Raw genomic sequence first — 20604 nt, forward strand, 5'->3', positions numbered from 1 at the left:
GAGCAAGACTAAATGATCTTACATCAGCCGTTCTTTTAATGGAAGCATAGAGGGAGTGAAAGACTGGAAGGGAAGGGAATAGCCCTTCTCTATGATCTGCAAGACCCATTTGTCAGATGTTATGGACCGACAGTGAGGGAGATGAAATTGAATCCTCCCCCCAACTGGGCATGAGTGTCATGCAGAATCATACTAGGAGGACTTGAGCGCTGTGGAGGAGGGGGGCTGGGTGGTGGCCGACCTCTGGCTAGACCCTCTAAGCCTGAAGGTACCACAAACTTGTTCTCGCACTGGATGGTGAGTTGACGGAGGATGGTGACTGACTTGTGCATGGTACCACACCACCCCTTCCGAAGCCTCAAAAGGGGCGAAAGGCAGACTGTTGGTGAGCGGGCCAAGGGGCCCAAGGATGATCTGGCCGTAGCCCGAGAGTCCTTGAACCGCTCAAGTGCTGAGTCTGCCTTCTCTCCAAATAGGCACGAGCCATCGAAAGGGATGTCCATAAGGTTTGCTTGGACATCCAACGAAAAGCCAACATACAGAGCCAGGCGTGGCAACGAAGGGCCACCATCGAAATCGCCCTGCCCAGAAAGTCGGTCATGTCTACACTGTATTGTAAACTTTGTTGCATCTCTACTAACTTTAACAGCTTGTGAGAGAGTGTCCCGCACACCCTCCAGGACCTGGGGCAGCACCTGTGCCACTGTATCCCCTAAAGTATGGGGAAAACGGCCCAATAGGCATGAGGTGTTTACAGACCTCAATGCCAGCCTGGAGGAAGAAAACATTTTCTTACCAAGCTGATTCAGCCTTTTGGATTCCCAATCCGGGGGAGTGGAAAGGAAGGCACCATGGGAAGTGGAGGCCTGGACCACCAAGCTCTCCAGGGTGGGGTGTTGGGTGAGGAAACTAGGATTGTTAGGAGCTGGTCTATGGCGGTGGCCAATTGTCCTATTTACAGGAGCCCCTGTGCTGGATTTGGACCACGTCCCCAACAGGACATCAGTGAGGGCTTCGTTAAAGGTAACATTGGTTCCAATGTGGAAACCCCCGGCTGAAGCACCTCAGTCAGGAGGTTAGTCCTGACTGGCACTGTAGGCAAATCTAGGTCCAAGACCTCAGCTGCCCTATGCACCACCATAGCATATGAAGCTTCCTCCTCCAAAGCCACAGTAGGAGGTGAGAGCATGCCAGTATCTGGAGAAGTATCCAGTCCACTGGCTTTCCCTAGTTCCTCATACCAGTTCATATGCTCCAAACCATATTATAAAGGGTTATGAGACACCTCCCATTTCTCACCTATACTTGGCTGATCACAATAACCCTCAGGCACTGATCTGGCCCCTATCTGCACCGCTGAAGTTGGAATCGGCATCATAGGACATCGTTTCAGCTCCGGATCATCTGGAATGAGGATAGGGCTCGCACCACCAGTTGGGTGCCAGCGGAGCAGGGAGTGTCGACTCCGGGAACGACGCCAGAGGAGGCCAACTGTGTGCATTTGGCATTGTTCCAGATCAGATATCGGGTCCAGGAGTCCCCAACGGAGACGAAGCCGGCATCGTGGAATCCGTGGGGCCCAAAGGCACGCCAAATACGAGGCACATGGTATTGTAAAGCTCTTTGATCTGAGCGGTGGTCGCTCCATTTCCCTGGCATTGGTTCTGCGGAATGGGTTCCTGGAATGTCGACATTCCCGAGATGCCTTGTTGGCCGACGGGCATGGCGAAGTCAAAGTCCACTTGGACTTCTCTTTCTTTTTGTGCCTCTTCCCCGAGTGCCCAGAGGACCTCGAGTGTGACAAAGAGGACTAAATGCACCTGGAGCTGTACCCTGACCTCCTCATCCATCGGTAGCGTGACCTCCTAGGAGTCGTGCCAACCGAAGTCGACTGCCAGGCCGCCATCAAATTCAGAGACTGCTCTCTCAAAGCTTTCGGGGCAATGGATAAGCCTTCAGAACACAACTTCGAATCATGGTCTCTGTCGAGGAACCAAAAACATACCTGATGGGGGTCCATCACTGAAGTGGTGCGATGACATGCACTACATGGCTTGAAACCCGTCTTCCTCAATGACATTCTCGCACAGACTTGAAAAAGCTTTGACAAAAAGGTAGAAAAAAGGCCTGCCAAAAAAGGCAGCGGGTAGCTCAAATCCAGACCTGCGCTTAACCCGCGTGGAAGGAAAAGAACTGACTTATGCATGCCGGGGTGGTGCCTTTAAAGGTGACCGTGATGTCACAGACGGCTCCAACAATGCCACGTGGAGCCGAACGATGCCATCCGATGGCACACGCAGGGTACCGTTCAGAAAAAAATTCAAGATTCAAAGCTGACGCCAGTAAATTCTACGGTAAGGAATCGGCAGCTATAAGTCTCTATCAGATAAGTGGAATGTGAAGGTTGGGTCCCCAACCAAGGAATTGGAATCGGTAGAGGGGAGCTGGAGGAACTAGGAAACCCCTAAGGTAAGTACCAGAGTGCCCCACAGCGACCAGAAGGAAAGAGGTAAGTTACTCGTTCTCCCCAAACTAACCTAAAGGACTTCAGAGAAAGAGATTGCAAGACCCAGACAAGACTGCAAGAAACCAAAGGTGGATCGTGGAAGAGGAAGACCGGGAAAAGAAGTGGACCAAGTCCAGTTCACACTGGAGTGTCCGGTGGTGGCAGGAGCCACTACCCACCCGTCTGTGGATGCAGGAGTTTGACGATGGTGAGACGAAGACGGTACCAATGCAGCACTGGAGCAGATGAAGAGTTTCTGGGTGATGCAGTCGACATCCTACGCCGGATGAAGGATTGCAATCAGTCTATGGTGTGGAAAAACCACCAACATGCGTTGGCAAAGGCAAATTTGGCGGTTGGTGGAAAAGTGAAACTGCCGGGAACCAGGAAGGTCCAAGGGGGACTCAACTTACGGGGGAGCCCCAGGTGACCCTCAGCAGTGCAGAAAGTCCAAAGAAGATGAGGCAGCCCCCACAAAAGACCCACAAGCAAGGAGCCCAGGAGTCCCAAAGAGGCCCATGCAGCAGACCTGAGGAGAGGTCCCATGTCGCAGGAGAAGCACGCAGAGGGCTGTGTGTCACAGGGGAGCGTGCGGGAGGCTAGGGCTACACGGAGCCTTAAGATCCCTTGAAGAAGATGCCAACAAGCCTTGGTATCTGGGGGTACTGTACTGCATGGGAAGGCAAGGGCTTACCTTCACCAAAGTTGGATAGCTGGCAGAGAGGACTAAGGGGACCACTCCAGACCACCACCAGTGATGCAGGATCCAAGCAGCTCAGGATGAGAGGAGATCCACCCAGTCATCGTTACAGTTGGTGCCTGCGGATGCAGGGAAGTGGCTCCTTCACTCAAAGGGAGATTCCTTCTTGCTTTTTGTGCAGGTTAAAGACTTGCTGCCCTCAGAGGATTCACAGCCAGGGAAATGTTGGAGTTGCTGGAAGGAGCCGGAGAAACAATGTTGCAGAGCAGAGTTGTCGCTGTAGCTGCAGATTGTAGGTTCCTGTGGAGTCCAGTGGTGGTTTCAGTGGCCAGAAATAGACGATGCGGAGGATTCCTGCTGGAGTGTTGCATGTTGAATCTGAGGACCCACCCAAAAGGGAGACCCTAAATAGCCCTGGAAGGGGGATTGGTCACCTAAGCAGATGACCACCTATCAGAAGGGGGCTGTGATGTCACCTCCCTGACCCGGCCAATCAGATGCTCCCTCTGCCCACCTTGGATTCAAGATGGCAGAATCAAAGGGCCATCTGGAGGAGCGCTCGGCACCAACCAGGGGTGGTGATGGACAGGGGAGTGGTCACTCCCCTTTCCATTGTCCATTTTTGCGCCAGAGCAGGACTGGAGGTCCCTGAACCAGTGCAGACTAGTTTATGTACTGAGGGCACCAAATGTGCCCTTCAAAGCATACCAGTGGCTTGGGAAGGCTACCCCTCCCAAGCCATGTAACACCTATTTCCAGAGGGAGAGGGTGTTACCCCCCTCTCCCATAAGAAATCCCTTGTTCTTCCTTCCTGGGCTTGAGCTGATCAGGCAGCAGAAGGGCAGAAACCAGTCTGAGGGGTGATAGCAGTGTGGGCTGCCCAGAAAATCCCAAAAAGCTGGTAGGAGCAAATGTGGGAGTCCTCTAAGGCATTACTGGCAACAGTATTGGCATTTGATTTTGACATGAAATTAGGCATTTTTAGCCTTTATTATATGCTGCATAGATGTATAAAGAGATATGCGATACATATATATGTATATTATATATATTTATATATTTCATATATGGTCCAGGGTCCCCGCACATGTCCAGGAATATTCAGGGCTTATGACTATTGACGAGGAGGGTATTGAGTGAATAACTTTATAAAGCAACAGATTAAAAAACATTTGAAATAAAAAACCTTCAAAAGGCAGAGCTCTGCTCCAGGATCTTGTGAGCAGGAGTGAGAAAAAAGATCTGAGTATGTGCCACCAGCAGGGCATGAGTGGAGTTCAAAGTGGCCTTAAAGGTGCAGTTTCCTATTCTCATTGTTTCCAGTACTGCAGCCTGTTCAGCTACATTGTCATATATTTCCCTTTCTCTTAGTTTAAAAAGAAGTAAAGAGTTTCTGGAGGGAGCTTTTAAACGTTAATTTGTCAGCCTTCCTATTGACTTACAAAAATGTAAGCCTTTTTTCTTCCAAGGTTTAAAGTGGTTCAATATAATTGGCAATGTAGCCCATTTTAAGGTTGCAAAATGTAACATTTGTGTCAAATATGCCTCCTGGCATTTCTGAAATAAGGCAAAGTAAATGTGGCTTTTGAAACATGATAACATTCAGGGCATCACTAAGGCTGTTGTCCAGCATCAGACATGTCACTGCAGAACATCAGCAGGGAGGGTGTCAGAATTGAGACACCATAAGGAAACCATCTAGGGCATCACCAAGTCATCTAGCACACTCCCGGGAAGCAACAGGAGGGATGTAGGGACAGATGGAGAGAGTTATGAGGGATCAAAATAAGGACAGCAAGAACTCTCTGGAAACCAAGAAATACGCTCCTATGGAGTACTAAAGAAGTAATGACAAAACACAGAAAAAGTAGTTCCATTGACACCAGCAGTAGAAGGCTCTGCTCAAGCCAAACAAAAGTAAGAACAAACAAACTATACTCCATAAGGTGCATGAGGTGGAAAGACACCAATAATAAGCTGGGAACTGAGATTGACAAGAAGACCATCTAATCATGAGTGAAGGCTGACTCTGTGCTGTATTCTATACAATGGTAGACAAATCTTCTTCACTAGAATGCAGAATTTAAGGTTTAAGAATCGGCAGACAACTTTTTCATACTAGTGTGCAGAATCCATGTGGTTAAGAATCTGCAGATCATCACATGATGACGAAACAGGATGGTTCTTATTGCAGTTTACCTTGCTCTCTTTGCCCAGCCCCCCCTCCCAAATGTATGTATTTCCCTTCCTAATTAGAGCCATTATGCATCTCCTGTCCTTACACCATCCTCCTCTCACTCTCTTCTGCAACAGCATCCTTCATCTACGCCTCTCTCAATCACTTTCTTGATGTCTTTCTGTGCCGCATTTTCACAAGTTAAGGCTGAGTATTTAAGTCAGGAAAGCAAAATACCTTCTCTATGTACTGGAAGAGAGTGACCTCAGACCAGGAGCAAAAAAATGCTGAAATGTAAGCAAGAAATAACAAAAATAAGATAAAAAATGGAAGGGTGCTCAAAAAACTAGGGAATGGAGTGATAGGCTGTGACATCCTGTTGGAGGGGACGGAATAGCTACTTACATGTGGATTGAAAACGCCCTCCCTCGGTATAGGCTGAAGGCACTCCCGTATGCATCGCTTGCCACTGATAGACTATCCTCTGACCCCCAGCTTGTGCCCACCAGATTTGCACGAGATGCCCGTATCAAAGGCTCCACCCCCAGGTGCCTGATCTCCGTGCCGTTGGAGGCCTGAAGAAGCGCTTGCCTTGGGTTCCGGGACAAGATGTCCATTGGTCTCCCTGTGCCAGGATAGTAGTAGGGTCCTCCTGTTGTCGTCCTGCCACCAACATCCGTCTCTACCACTGTCTGCTGGCTGCCCGACCAATCTGAATGTTCATCTGTCAGACAGGTGCCCACCAGTGTGCTCGGCGTCGTAGTCAGGGAGCTGCCCACAATGGTGCCTGACTCTCCTAGAATAGGAAACAAGACAGAAGATACACATCAAACATCTTATCTGCAGTACATGCAACAGGTAGCTGTACAAAAATATCAGAACAAACAAAAGGGCCGAAGAAGTAAAAATAGAAAAGGCATTTATTTGTAAGAAAATTGGTTACTTACCTGTAACTATGGTTCTACAGTATTGGTATTTTTCATACATTCACATGCTTGAATACTCCCCGTCGTTTCGTCCCACAGTACCTTTAAATATACATAGCAGTAGGTGAACTACCCAAGGCCTTAATGGCATTAGGCAGTCACTGATATAGCCTATACATGTACTTTTTAAAAAAAAAGAACCAAACTTCAACTACAACCAATAAGGCAACAGCATTCTCTAGAACACTCCCAACAGAGGCTGAGTCCCTCAGATTTTCTAATACGAGTGTGAAGTACATATTTTCATATTTGAGTGGAGGCTCTAAGGGGAGAAGGGTGGGAAGCATGTGAACCTATGAAGGATACCAGTACTGGAGAACCATAGTTACAGGTAAGTAACCAATTTTCTTCTCCAGTATTGGATCTTTCATAGATTCACATGCTTGAGTAAGAATAGCGAGCAGTAAGTTTCATCTTGACAATAACTTAAATCATAATAATAACAATAATAATAATAAATAATAATAATAATAATCATCATAGTTAACACTAATAACCGTAGAAATAATAATAACAATATTATTAGTCAAGAATTTATAATTTATCTATTAAGTCGAAGGTGGGAAAAATAGAGGCTCACTTTAGTGGAATAGATGTCTTAACACTGCTTGCCCGACAGCTGTATCCATTTTGTAGGCTTCATCCAGGCAATAGTGCATCACAAACGTGTATCTACTGAACCACGTTGCTGCCCGGCAGATATGTTGTATAGGCACTCCAACAAATGGAGCTAGGATGTGGCTATAACTCTGGTGGAATGGGCTTTAAATTTGCTCCGTAAGGGCTTTCCAGCCTGAGAATGACAAAACTGTATAGACAATCCAATCCATCTGGCGATGGTCTGTTTTCATACAGCGCAACCCTTCTTTGCATTTCAATATGCTTCGAACTGTTGGTTTGTTTTTCATATTAGGTGAGTTCTTTGTAGATAGAATGTTAGAGATCTCTTTACATCCAGTGAAAGTAGAATATTCTCTGCAACTGTTTGCGGATTTGGAAAAACGTTCATAAGATTACTTGCTCATTCAGATGGAAATCTGATGGCACCGTCGGTATATAGTTTGGATTTATTTGAGGTATAACACTGTTTGGAGTGAGCTGTAGAAAAGGGTCTTTGATGGTAAAGGCTTGATTGTCACACACCCCTTTTGCTGATGTGAGAGCTAGTAAAAGCGATGTCTACCAAGTAAGGAACTTCAATTCTGAATTGCAAATATGCTCAAGTGGCAGCTTCATGAGTTGTCCTAGCACTACATTTAAGAGCCTTAATGGTGGAGGTTTTTGGACCAGAGGGTATGCTCTAAAAAGACATCTGAGGAATTGCTTTACAATTCTGAAATACCATAAGGAGAGGCCATCTTGAGAACGTCAGAATCTTGAAATTGCTGCCAAATGTACTCTTATTGATGATTAAGAAAGTGGATTTTGCTAAGTGAAGCAGATAAGGGAGTATCTGCTTCAGCTGCGATGTCAAGGGGTGGATTCCTGAAGTGACACACCACAAGTAGAAGTGCTTCCATTTAAACGTATAGGTCCTATTGGTAGTATCGGCCCTGGCTTTTGCTAGTATTTATCTGCATTCTGGTGCAATGTTTAAGCTGGAAAATTCATTGAATTCAGGAGCCAGACTGATAAGTGTAGAGATGATGGGTCCAGATGTCTGTCTTGGCACTGGTTCATGATGAGCAAGGCTGACGACTGTCTGAGCTGAACATGTAGCCGTTCCGAGTACAGAAGGAGTTCTGTGAACCAGAACTGTCTCTGGGCGATTTGGGTGCTATAAGGAAGAGACGGCATCCCTCTATTTTAATTTTGCTGGGGATCATAGGAACCGGGGGAAAAGCGTAGGCATAAATTCCTGACCATCTCATCAAAAGGCATTTCCCCACGACCCTTTTTGGGGATGCCAACTTGCATAATATGGGCATTTCTTGTTTTTGCTTGTGGTAAAAAGATCTATCAATCAATCAATCAATCAAATAATTTCTTAAGCGCACTACTCACCCGATAGGGTCTCAAGGCACTGGGAGGAGAGGTGGGGGGTGTTTACTGCTCGAAAAGCCATGTTTTTAGGTGCCCTCTGAAGGTTAGGAGGTCCTGGGTCTTGCGTAGGTTGGTGGGGAGGGAGTTCCAGGTCTTGGCGGCGAGGCGGGAAAAGGATCTGCCGCCGGAGGAGGTGCGTTGGATGCAGGGGACTGTAGCGAGGGCGAGGTCGGCAGAGCGGAGCTGGAGAGTTGGTATGTGGAAGTTGACTTGTTTGTTGAGGTAGGCCGGTCCAGTGTCGTGGAGGGCTTTGTGAGCACGGACAAGGATTTTGAAAATGATCCTTTTGTTGATGGGCAGCCAGTGTAGGGATCTGAGGTGGGTAGATATTTGTGCGTGGCGAGGGAGGTTGAGGATGAGGCATGCGGCTGCGTTCTGGATTCACTGGAGTTTTCTTTGAAGCTTGGCTGTGGTCCCTGCGTAGAGGGCGTTGCCGTAGTCCAGTCTGCTGCTTATGAGGGCGTGGGTGACTGTTTTTCTTGTTTCTAAAGGGATCCATTTGAAAGTCTTGCGTAGCATGTGAAGGGTGTTGAAGCAGGAGGATGATATGGCGTTGATTTGCTGGTCATGGAGCGAGACGAGTCCAGTATGATGCCAAGGTTGCGTGCGTGGGTGTTAGGGGTGGTCCGAGGGTGGTGGGCCACCAGGAGTCATTCCATGCTGTCTTGTTGGGGCCAAAGATGATGATCTCTGTTTTGACTGAGTTCAATTTGAGGTGGCTAGCTATCATCCATTTGGCGATGTCAAGGAGTCTGGCGTGCAGGTTATTCTTGGCGGTGGCTGGGTTCCTAGTGAGGGAGATGATGAGCTGGGTGTCGTCAGCGTATGAAATTATGGTGATGCAGTGGGGGCGGAGGATTTTGGCGAGAGGAGCCATGTAGATGTTGAAGAGGGTGGGGCTGAGGGAGGATCTTTGGGGGACCCCCCAGATGATCTTGGTGGCTGTAGACCAGAAAGGAGGGAGGTGAACTCTTTGGTTTCTTTCGGAGAGGAAGGAGGTGAGCCAGTCCAGGGCTTTGTGGTGAATTCCGGCTTCGAAAAGGCGTGAGCGGAGGGTTTGGTGGCATACAGTGTCAAAATCTGCAGAGAGGTCTAGGAGAATGAGGGCGACCCTCTCGCCCTTGTCCGCTCTGGTCCTGATTTCGTCTGTGCAGGCGATGAGGGTGGTCTCAGTGCTGTGGTTCTTGCGGAATCCAGACTGGGAGACGTCGAGTATGTTGTTCTCTTCAGGAAGCGAGACAGTTTTACGTTTACTATCTTCTCAACGACTTTTGCGGGGAAGGGGAGAAAAGAAATGAGTCAGTAGTTTGTGAGGTCCTCAGGGTCTGCTTTGGGTTTTTTGAGAAGAGCGTTGACTTCGGCATGCTTCCAAATATCTGGGAAGGTTGCTGTGTCAAAGGAACTGTTGATGACGGCCCGGAGCTGGGGAGCGATGATTTGGCTGGCCTTATTGAAAATGTGGTGGGGACAAAGGTCTGTTGGGGAGCCTGAGTGGATGGAGTTCATGGTTTTGCCGATTTCTTCGTCATTGGTGGGGGTCCAAGTGTTCAGTAAGTTGGTGCGGCAGGGTGTTGTGGTGTTGGTTGTATCGGTGGTGGTGATGGTGGGTGCTGATGATGTGAAGCTGTCGTGTACGTCTGCGATTTTGCGGTGGAAGTAGTTGGAGAGGGAGTTGCAGAGGTCTTGAGAGTGTGGAGGGTCGATGGTGCAGGATTTGGGTTTGGTGAGTTCTTTGATGATGGCAAAGAGTTCTTTGCTGTTGCGTGAGTTGTTGTCTTTGTGTTCTTTGGTAGAAGGACCGTTTGGTGGTTCGGATGAGTTGGTGGTGGCGCATGGCTGTTTTGAGGGCAGAGAAGTTGCTCATTGAGGGTTCTTGGCACCAGGCTTTCACAATTTTTCGGCATTCTTGTTTGGAAGACTGAAGTTCTGTGGTGAACCAGGGGGCGGTGCTGATGGTGCGGGTGTTGTTTGTTTTCAAAGGGGCGAGGGAGTCTGCACAAGTTTCTAGCCATTGTGTGAGGTTAAGGACGGAGGTGTTGGGGTCATTGGTAATGGGGGGTGGAGCTTGTGCGAGGTTGGAGATCAGGTGTTCTTTGGAGATCTTATTCCACTTGGGGTAGGGTGTAGTGTGTTGTTGGTGGTGGGTTTCATGAAGGAGAAGTGGACGCAGTGGTGGTCAGTCCAGTGGAGTTCATTGGTGTGAGTGAAGGTGATGTGGCTGCTGGAGGTGAAGATGGCGTCTAGCGTGTGTCCCGCTGAGTGGGTGGGTGAGGTGACCTGTTGCTTGAGGCCAAGGTTTGTGAGGTTGTCCAGCAGGGCCGTGGAGTTGCAGTCATGGGTGCTTTCCAGGTGAAAGTTGAGGTCACCAAGCAGTATGTAGTCTGTGGAGGTGAGGGCGTGGGAGCTGATGGTATCGGCAATGGTGTCACAGAATGGGGGGCGGGGTCCTGGTGGTCTGTAGATGAGGGTTCCTCTAAGGGTGTTGTTGGCGTTGATGTGTACTTGAAAGTGTAGGTGTTCTGCGTTGTCTAGGGTGTCGTTGGTGGAAATTTTGATGGAGTTTTTGTGTATTATGGCGATACCTCCTACTGGTTTGTTGGTGCGGTCTCTACGGGTGATTTTGTAACCTTCTGGGATGGCTATGACGATGTCGGGTTCTGATGAGGAGTTCATCCATGTTTCAGTGAGGAAGGCGATATCAGGAGATTTTGTGGTGAGCAAGTTCCAAAGCTCGAGGGCGTGCTTGTGGATGGAGCAGGTGTTAGGGAGGATGCAGTTGTGGTGATTGCGTGGTTTGGTGTTGTTGTGGTGCTTGTTGGTGTTGCTGGTGTTGGTGTGAGTGCAGGAGAAATGGCATGAGTGGTATGTGAAAGGTCCGTGTGTGTGTTTGGGGTTGGCCTGGGTGCAGGCGGGGTGCTGGCCTGGGTTGAGAGCAATGAGTTCTGTGGAGTAGTAGTGGTGCTTGGGGGGGGTTGGAGAAGCGTGTACCAGGGGGACGGGCTCTGGGCGCGGACGGGCGCAGACGGGCTTGCCTCTGGCGCGCCAGCGGCGCGGCCGCACGGTAACCCCGCCATTAAAAAGAGGAGGTGGGAGGGAGGAGCAGCTGGGAGGCGGGAGGTGGGAGGGAGTGTCCAATGGAGGCGTGAGGGAGCGGGGCTGCAGGGGATGCAGCGGCTGGGTTTAGAGGAACCGGCGAGAGCCGGAAAAGAAAACGGGCACGATTAAAGCGCAAATACATAGCGCAGCACTAAAACAGTATGAAAAACGAAAAACCAAATACGACACGGCAGGCTGGTGGAGCCGAAGTGTACTCCTGGTCCAAAGCAGGTCAGGGGGTCACACTAGGTGCTGCATGGCAATAAGAGGTCCTCGCCGCCGTGCTGACGTCAGTTCACGCCATTTTTGACGTGCCTTTGAAACATATAAAGAACATCGACAATGTACACCCTTTAAGATTAACAAGAATAAACTTTATAGAGAATCTTCATCTAAAAACCTTTACACAATTCTTTGAAAAAGGGCACATACCAACATGAATGGTTTGCAAACTTGAAAATAAGTTGAATTAGAACTATAAACATATATACATATGTAGAAACATTGAAACTTAAGCACTGAAGTGCACACCCAAGGCGATCCTGGTATGACCAGACAGACAACGGGGAGGCGGGAGGAACCGTGAGGAATCCACAGGTAGCTAATGTATCCACCAGAAAAAGCGTTACCGAAGGTAAGTAACTTGCTCTTCTGATGGATACAACTACCTGTGGATTCCTCACCTAATGAATAGAGTCCCAAAGCAGTACCACCTCAGAGGAGGGTGTCCGTCTGGTCAAACCAGGAAATCCTGCAGCACCGACCACGCAAAATGGCCATCCCTCCGCACCTCCGCATCCTAACAATAATGCTTCACAAAGGTGTGGAGGGAAGACCAAGTTGCAGCCTTGCAGATGTCCACCCTCGGAACACCTCTGACCAAAGCCGATGAGGTTGACTTGGCCCTGGTGGAATGAGCCCTGATCCCCTCAGGAGGATCCTTCTTTGCCAATGAGTAACATATTTTAATACAAAGAACGACACACCCGGAGAGCGTTCTCTTGTGGACGGCCTTCCCCTTCCTCTTCCCCACATATCCGATAAAGAGCTGTTCATCCAACCGGAACTCTCTCGTCCTGTCGACATAAAAACTAAGAGCCCTCTTAAGGTCCAGACGATGGAGTCTTTCCTCCTCCTTAGATGGATGCGGAGGAGGGTAGAACGTCGAGAGAGTTATTGATTGTCCCAAGTGAAATGGAGACACCACCTTGGGGAGGAAAGCCGCCCTGGTCCTCAAAACCACCTTGTCCTTATAAAAAGTGGTGAAAGGTGGGTGAGCAGAAAGAGCCTGCAGTTCGCTAACACATCTAGCCGATGTGATGGCCACCAAAAACACAGTCTTGAAAAACAAATATCTTAATGGGCAGGAATGAAGTGGCTCAAAGGGGGAACCCATCAAAAAAGTCAACACCAAATTCAAGTCCCACTGCGGCATAATAAAAGGCCTGGGAGGAAATTTATTAGTAAGCCCCCTCAAAAATCGAACAACCAAAGGAGATTTGAATAGAGAGGGCTGATCTGGAAGATATAAAAAAGCCGAAAGGGCCGAAAGATAGCCCTTAACCGTGGCCATAGCACAACCATGCTGAGCCAATGACAATGCAAACAATAAAATATCAGAAAGATGGGCATTTAAGGGATCAATTTTCTTCTCTCCACACCAACTAACAAAATTAGCCCACCTACTTGCATAGACCCACTTGGTGGAGTGTCGCCTGGCCGATAAAAGAACGTCCACCACTTCCGGTGGGAGAGAAAAGGAACTCAGGTTGCCCCATTCAATCTCCAGGCATGAAGGTGCAGGCTCTGGAGGTGGGGGTGTAGAACCTGCCCCTGAGAGGGAGACGGAGCGGCAGGTACAGTGAGAGTCGGAGAAGGTCTGCATACCACACCCTTCATGGCCAATCCGGAGCTATCAGAATGACTTGGGCCCGGTCTTGGCGAATCTTCCTCAAAACCCGAGGAATCAAGGGTATGGGAGGAAACGCATAAAGCAACTGGCCGCACCAGGACATCTGAAACGCGTCCCCCAACGCTCCTTGCATCGGATACTGAAGGCTGCAGAATGACGGACAATGCACGTTCTCTTGAGTGGCAAAGAGGTCTATACGGGGAGAACCCCACATCCGAAAGATGTAAAGAACTAGGGGCCAGATGTAGCAAACGATTGCGACTCGCAAACGGGCCGATTCGCAATTTGCGACAGTGCAAAATTGGAAATGGGATGCAAAAAGCCCATTTCCGACTCGCAAAAAGCGATGGGACCCGTTTGCGAGTCGCATCCGGTGCGACCCCATTTTGCGACCCGCAAATTGCAAGTCGCAATTTGCGAGTCGCAAACCTTATGCAATTGCAACTCGCAAATTGCGACTAGTCGCAAAAAGGCCAGTTTGCATGTCCCATTTACCACTAACTCAGAGCAGGTGGTAACCATTACCAAAGTATAAAAGGGGACCCAGAAGGCATCTGGGTTACTCAAGATGGCGGAGATATACCTGATAGCAGTGAGGAGGAGAGTCTACGCAGCCCAGCAGAGGAGGAGGAGGGGCCACAGACAGGAGAAGATATATAGAACCAGGCAGACTCTTTTTCAGCAAACTGAAGTGGAGATCTATGACAAATACCGCCTTAGCAGCGCAGCCATTCTAGAATTAATAGATTTACTGAAACCACAGCTAGAACACAAGACTCTGCGTGGCTGCGCAATCCCTACGCATGTGCAAGTACTATGCGCACTGCACCTCTTGGCCTCAGGGAGCTATCAGGGGGTCATTGCCGTGGCAGGTGGGGTATCCCAAAGTGCAGTGTCAAGGTTCCTCAGGGCATTCCTAGATGCCTTAGTCACGCACATGTCTCACTTCATATACTTACCAAGGAATGAGGCAGAAATTAACAGCACCAAGCTGGACTTTTACCGCATTGTCCACTTTCCTCATGTCATAGGGTGTGTAGATGGGACACACATTCAAATATCCCCCCCTGCTAATCTGGAACACATTTTCCGCAACAGGAAGTGTACCCACTCACTCAACATACAGGTTGTTTGTGATGCCCATTATGTCATCACGGACATCGTAGCTAAGTTTCCTGGCAGTACCCATGACTCATACATTTTTAGGCATAGTGGGATACATCAACGCCTGGAACGTGGGGAATTTGGAGACGGTTACCTCCTAGGTAGAGCCACAGACACTTGCAGACATACACACAGGTCACTGTGCACGACAATCTGGACTTCCTAACCGTGTACTTTTGTGCCCAACAGGTGACAGTGCATATGCTCTCAGGCCTTGGATCATGACTCCGTTTTTAACACCCAGAACTGAATCAGAGAGGCAATACAACAGTGCGCATAAGAGGACCAGGAACCTGATCGAGCGCACCTTCGGACTGCTGAAGGCAAGATTCACATGCCTCCACCGCAGTGGAGGCGCCCTCCAATACACCCCCATTACCGCTTTCAAAACTGTGGTCCCATGCGCCATCCTCCACAACATAGCCACCCGACGTGGGCTACCTCTCACCCCTGCAGACCCAGATCCTGATGATGAAGAGCAAGAACAACCACATCGCCATCATGGGGATAGGAGTCTAGCTAATCAAGGCAGACTGAGACGGGACCACATTGCAACGCAATATTTTGGACGGTACGTGTCAACTCCCACCATACTCACCTATTAACCATTTGTTAAGTGGAACAAAAATAACTGTTTTATTAATGTCATGAAGAAACTATATACAAGTTGAAATTGTCCATGGGCAGGAAAATGCCAACCAGTCATGTGGCACATTAACGCCATGTGACACATTAATCTGTCCTGGCTGTTATCTATGATCTCCTGCCCCTCCTGCCAGCCTGGCTGGTCCCTGCTGCGTCCATGGTGCTGTGCCTACCATTCCTCAGCACCCTACTGTGAGTGGCAGAGACACTGCTCACTGTTGAGCCCTCCTCCCAGGTGTATTTGTTAACTTCCTGGCTGTGATGCCATCATCATGTGCCAGGAAGTGTTTCCAGAGTGTTCTGGTATGCTTTCTGGAGTGTTCTGCTGCATCTGCAAGCAATTTTGAAGGTATTCGCAATTTGCTACACCCACTCGCTAATTGCGAGTTCGTTTTTGCACACTCGCAAACAGCGACCTCGCAAACTGCGGACTCGCACACAGCGTTGCGAGTCCGGCTGAGAGTCGCAAAATCGGATCGCTTTTTTTTCTGGCATTCCAATTTGCTACTCGCATTTTGCGAGTCGCATCAACTCGCAAAATGCGAGTCGCAATTTTTATTTTTGCTACATCTGGCCCTAGATCCGGATGCAGACGCCACTCGTGGTCGTCCGAGAAGAAGCGAGTGAGTTTGTCCGCACGTACGTTTAGGACCCCGGCCAAATGGTTTGCCACTACACAAAGCCGATGATCCCGAGCCCAGGACCAGAGTCGCAGAGCCTCTCTGCAAAGAAGGAACGACCCTACACCCCCGTTTGTTGATATACCACATCGCGGTCGTGTTGTCCATCAGAATCTGAACTGACTGACCGCGAAGGGAAGGGAGGAAGGCCTTGAGGGCCAAATGAATCGCCCGCAGCTCCAGCAGATTGATATGAAACCTCTGCTCTACTGGAGACCAACGACCTTTGATCTCCAGATCCTCCAGATGAGCTCCCCACCCTAAGGTGGAGGCATCCATTATCACCATGGCCACCGGAGTTGGCTGCGAGAACGGCTTCCCTTGAGAAAGGTTGCCTTCCACAGCCCACCATCGGAGGTCCGCTGCAGTGTCTCAGGAGATCCTTATTGATTCCCTGAGATCTCTTCTGTGTTGAAATCACTGCTTGCGGAGGCACCACTGAAGAGCCCTCATATGCCAGCGTGCATGCGTGACCAATAGAATGCAAGAAGCAAACAGACTGAGCAAACGAAGGACCTTGAGGACCGGAGCTACCGCTCCTTCTTGAGACATTGGAACCAACGCCTGAATATCCCGTATCCGCTGTGGTGGAGGAAAGGCTCGATTCAATGTCGTATCCAGTACTGCCCCTATGAACAGGAGACGTTGAGAGGGCTCTAGGTGAGACTTGGGCACATTTATTGAAAAACCCAGACTGAATAACAACTGGGTTGTCAGCTGCAGATGACGCAACACAAGCCACGGAGACTCGGCTTTGATCAACCAATCGTCCAGGTAAGGGAATACTGCTACTCCCTTCCACCTGAGGTGTGCTGCAACAACCAGCATCACCTTCATGAAGACGAGTGGTGCGGAAGTAAGACCAAAAGGAAGGACCGCAAACTGGTAGTGCTGCAATCCTACCACAAACTGGAGATACTTCCTGTGCGACTTGAGAATGGGAATGTGAAAATGTGAAAATAAGCATCCTGCAAGTCGACCAACACCATCCAATCCTCCTTGTCCAACGCCAAAAGCACCTGTGATAGAGTCAGCATTTTGAATTTCTCCTGTTTGAGGAACCAATTCAAAATCCTCAGGTCCAAAATAGGCCTCAGACGACCATCCTTCTTGGGGATCAGGAAGTACCTGGAATAACACCCCTGACCCCTTTCTTGCTCTGGAACCAACTCCACTGCACCCTTCAATAATAGGGAGAGAACCTCCTGTTGTAACAGAAGGAGATGATCTTCTGAACAAAAGGAAGGACGGGGAGGGAAGGGAGGAGGAATCTCCCAAAAGGGAAGGGCGTCACCTCTTCTCACCAAACTGATGACCCAAGAGTCTGTTGTTATGGACTCCCATATGGGGAGAAAAAGTGAAAGCCTCCCCCCTACCATAGAGGTATGAGAAACAATGGCAAGAGGACTAGGGCTGCTTTCCTTGAGGTAACCCCCCAGAGGAAGAGGAAGAGGAAGGGTGCTGCTGCTGGGTGGCACCTCTTGTGTGGACTCTACCCCAACCCCTGTATGAGCGATAAGGGAGGCTGGAGGACTGCTGCCCCGGCTGCTGTGATCTCCCACAAAAGGAAGCACCTCTTCCAAAAACACCCAGCCATCTAAAAGATCGAAATGGGGTAGAAGCAGCCTGCAGACCCAAAGATCTAGCTGTGGCCCTATAATCTTTAAAGCGCTCTAGCGCAGAGTCCGCCTTTGAACCAAACAGTTTTGCCCCATCAAAGGGCAGATCCAGCAACGTAAATTGGACATCGGTCGAAAATCCGAGCATGCGTAACCACGCATGCCGTCTGGAGGCAACGGAAGTCCCCATGGCTCTTGCAAGAGAGTCCGTGGTATCCAGCCCTGTCTGAATAACCTGCGTAGCCGTCGCCTAAGCGTCGGAAAGAAGACTACGCAAGTCCTGGGGTATGACCGGAAGTACAGTCTGGCATGGATATACCAGCCCAGAATACATGTTGCATTGGCAGATTTTAGAAAACACCTTCCTGGCCGATTGGTCCATCTGTTTGGATTCCCGGTCCGATGGTACTCCCGGAAACGAACCAGGGACCGACCTCGAAGAACAGGATGCTTGCACCACCAAGCTCTCTGGTGAAGGGTGTTTTGATAAAAACTCCGGGTCCCCAGGCGCAAATCTATAACACCTGGCCACCGACCAACTAACAGCCGAAGAGGAAACAGGCTTCTTCCAAACCTCTTCGATCAGATCCATCAGGGCTTCATTAAATGGTAGAAGAGGATCCGCTATGGCTGTAGCAGGATGCAAAACCTCAGTCAAAAGGTTGGTCTTCACCTGTGCCGTCGGTAAAGGAAGATCCAGAAATGCTGCGGCCTTCCTAATAACAGAGTGGTAAGAGGCTGCCTCCTCTGTATATTCACCAGGAGAGGCCAGGTCATACTCTGGAAAGGTATCAAGACCACTTGCTGTGTCCAACCCAGGGAAGTCACCCTGGGGATCAGTGATCTCCCCTTCTTCGAGGAATTGCTGCTGATATTCCCTCTCCTCTAAAAGTCTAAGGGCCTTTCGACGTGACCTCAACTTGGCCTCGATCCCCGGCGTCGACATGGAGCAGAGCGACGTCGGTGAATGGCGCCGGGAAGGCATCATGACAGGTTCTCCGGATCCACCCGACGCCGCAGATGGATCCATCGGCGCCATGGAGAAGGCACCCGCATCCGATGCCGACATCCGACCTCTCGGCTCCATCACATCCGACACCGGCGTTGAAGGTCTCTTCCTCGACGTCGAGAGCTGCACTGTCGGCACAGGGGCCTGACTTTAATCTCCAGCCGAACAAAATGGCATAAACGGCGTCGGTTTATATGGAGCCGGAAAGCCGAGATTGAAAGCCAGGGGACCAGTGGGGCCAGCCGACGCACCACCTCCCCGAGCCATATTTTGAAAAATCTGAAACATGGCATTAAGGAATGCCGCAGGATCTGTACCCGGAGCCGGGAACGAAGGATAAGCCTGTGGAGCCGGTGCCGGCGCCAGGCTGGACTCTTCAGGCTGAGGATGCACCGGCGAAAACAGATGACTTTGAGGCTCCACGACTTCAAAGACTGATGGCGCCGGGGATGTCTGCGGGGTCGCAGGTTGAGGGGACACCGTCGGTCTCACTTCCCAAGACTTGCGGCGCAGGGACGATGGAGACCTCGACGCCGACCGACTTCTGGACCGATGTCGGGAGTCGCTTCTTATGGGATGACTTTCCAGAAGAGGACCGATGGTGGCGCTTCCTCTCCTTCTTGGACCTCGCCAAGAAAAGCTTCGCCTCGCGTTCCTTCAATGCCTTCGGATTCATCTTTAGGCAGGATCCCCATTCTTGGACGTCGTGATCGGAACTGAGGCACCAAAGACAATCGTTGTGCGGATCAGTCACAGACATGTGACCTCCATATTCCTTGCAGGGCTTGAAACCGACTTTTTCTGAGCTGACATCCTGGAAATACACAAAGTATCCCTTCCGAAGAGCTAACGATACAGGTAACAGAAAAGTAACCTTTATCGAAGGCACGGAAAAAAGGGAACTGACATCAGCACGGCACCTCTTATTGCCACGATGACGCCACACAGAGCCGCGTGGAGTTGAGCAATTGTGACGTCCTCGCCGACGTGCAGAGCTAGAGAGAGAGAAGTTTCCGTTGAATGCTGCGCATGGGGAGAATTCATTAGGTGAGGAATCCACAGGAAGTTGTATCCATCAGAAACTTGATTTTCTAGGGCCTGATGAGATAGTGCTAATGATTTTATTCCTCTCTGTTTGTTCAGATAGAACATACTTGTGGTGTTGTCCGTTCTTATGAGAACTGTTGACTTCTGAATTTTTGGCAAGAATGCTCTGAGTGCAAGCTTGATTGCTTTTAGCAATTAGGAAGACAGTCATTGGAATTAGGGGCTCACAGTGAATCAACACAACCAGAGCGAATCAAAATCTTTGGCATGGTGCTCCCGGCAAGAGGATCTTCCTCTCTCCTCTAATGTTTCCAATGGAAACCAAATAGTAATAAACAAATGTCAGGGCACTCATGAATCGAAGCTCAATCCTTCATACATGTTTTTAGTCCAGAATTATTGTTTAGTGCAGATAGCAACAAATTAGCAGTCGGACCGGGATTCGTGAGAAAAACAGAAATCAATTTAATCTTGAGATAGGAAGTCCATCAGAGCAACAATAGCCGTCCTTGGAAACAATATCCATATTGAATCAACAGCCAACACGTGTTTCGTCCTATGAGACTATTAGTCTCAAAGACTTCATCAGGGCTGAAGAAAATTTAAACAGTAAACAGTGACTATAGTTATAGTATACACTCATCCCATTGTAAGATTCAAACCTTTTTCACCGTGATATTTGTGAGAACAAAACTATTGCAATTCGTGACTTTATGTGACATAAAGATAACTCATAGAGAAGGACTGAAGGTCACCATTAAAAAGCTTAAATCTATAATATGAGACAAACCGTCTCCAAGAAATCATGTAAAACAGATTTGTGATCAAGTGATTGTCATGATATAAATGTGCATGTCCTCAATTTTGAATAATCTAAAGCCGTCCCAAGTGATCAAAACTGAAAAAGTAAAAAACACACCAAGTAATGCCAATTACACCCCGAGTGCCAATAAAAAAACCCTAATACCTTATAGAATGACCTGAAGTAACAACAATACATACCTTTCACAAAGAATCAAAA

General features: G+C 49.1%; 1 protein-coding gene across 2 annotated transcripts in view; it reads right to left on the reverse strand.

Moving 5' to 3' along the window:
* SPEG (striated muscle enriched protein kinase) overlaps nucleotides 1–20604 on the reverse strand; it is a 1321813-nt gene that overhangs the window by 936863 nt on the left and 364346 nt on the right. The window contains exon 3 of one of the 2 annotated variants that reach the window (XM_069227158.1): nucleotides 5974–6178. In XM_069227158.1, coding sequence (XP_069083259.1) covers nucleotides 5974–6178 — 205 coding nt within the window. Of the gene's footprint in view, nucleotides 1–5787; nucleotides 6179–20604 lie in introns of both variants that reach the window. The other variant, XM_069227157.1, reaches the window with a different exon arrangement.

Source organism: Pleurodeles waltl, chromosome 3_2, assembly GCF_031143425.1.
Source record: "Pleurodeles waltl isolate 20211129_DDA chromosome 3_2, aPleWal1.hap1.20221129, whole genome shotgun sequence".
NCBI classification, from domain to species: Eukaryota; Metazoa; Chordata; class Amphibia; order Caudata; family Salamandridae; genus Pleurodeles; species Pleurodeles waltl.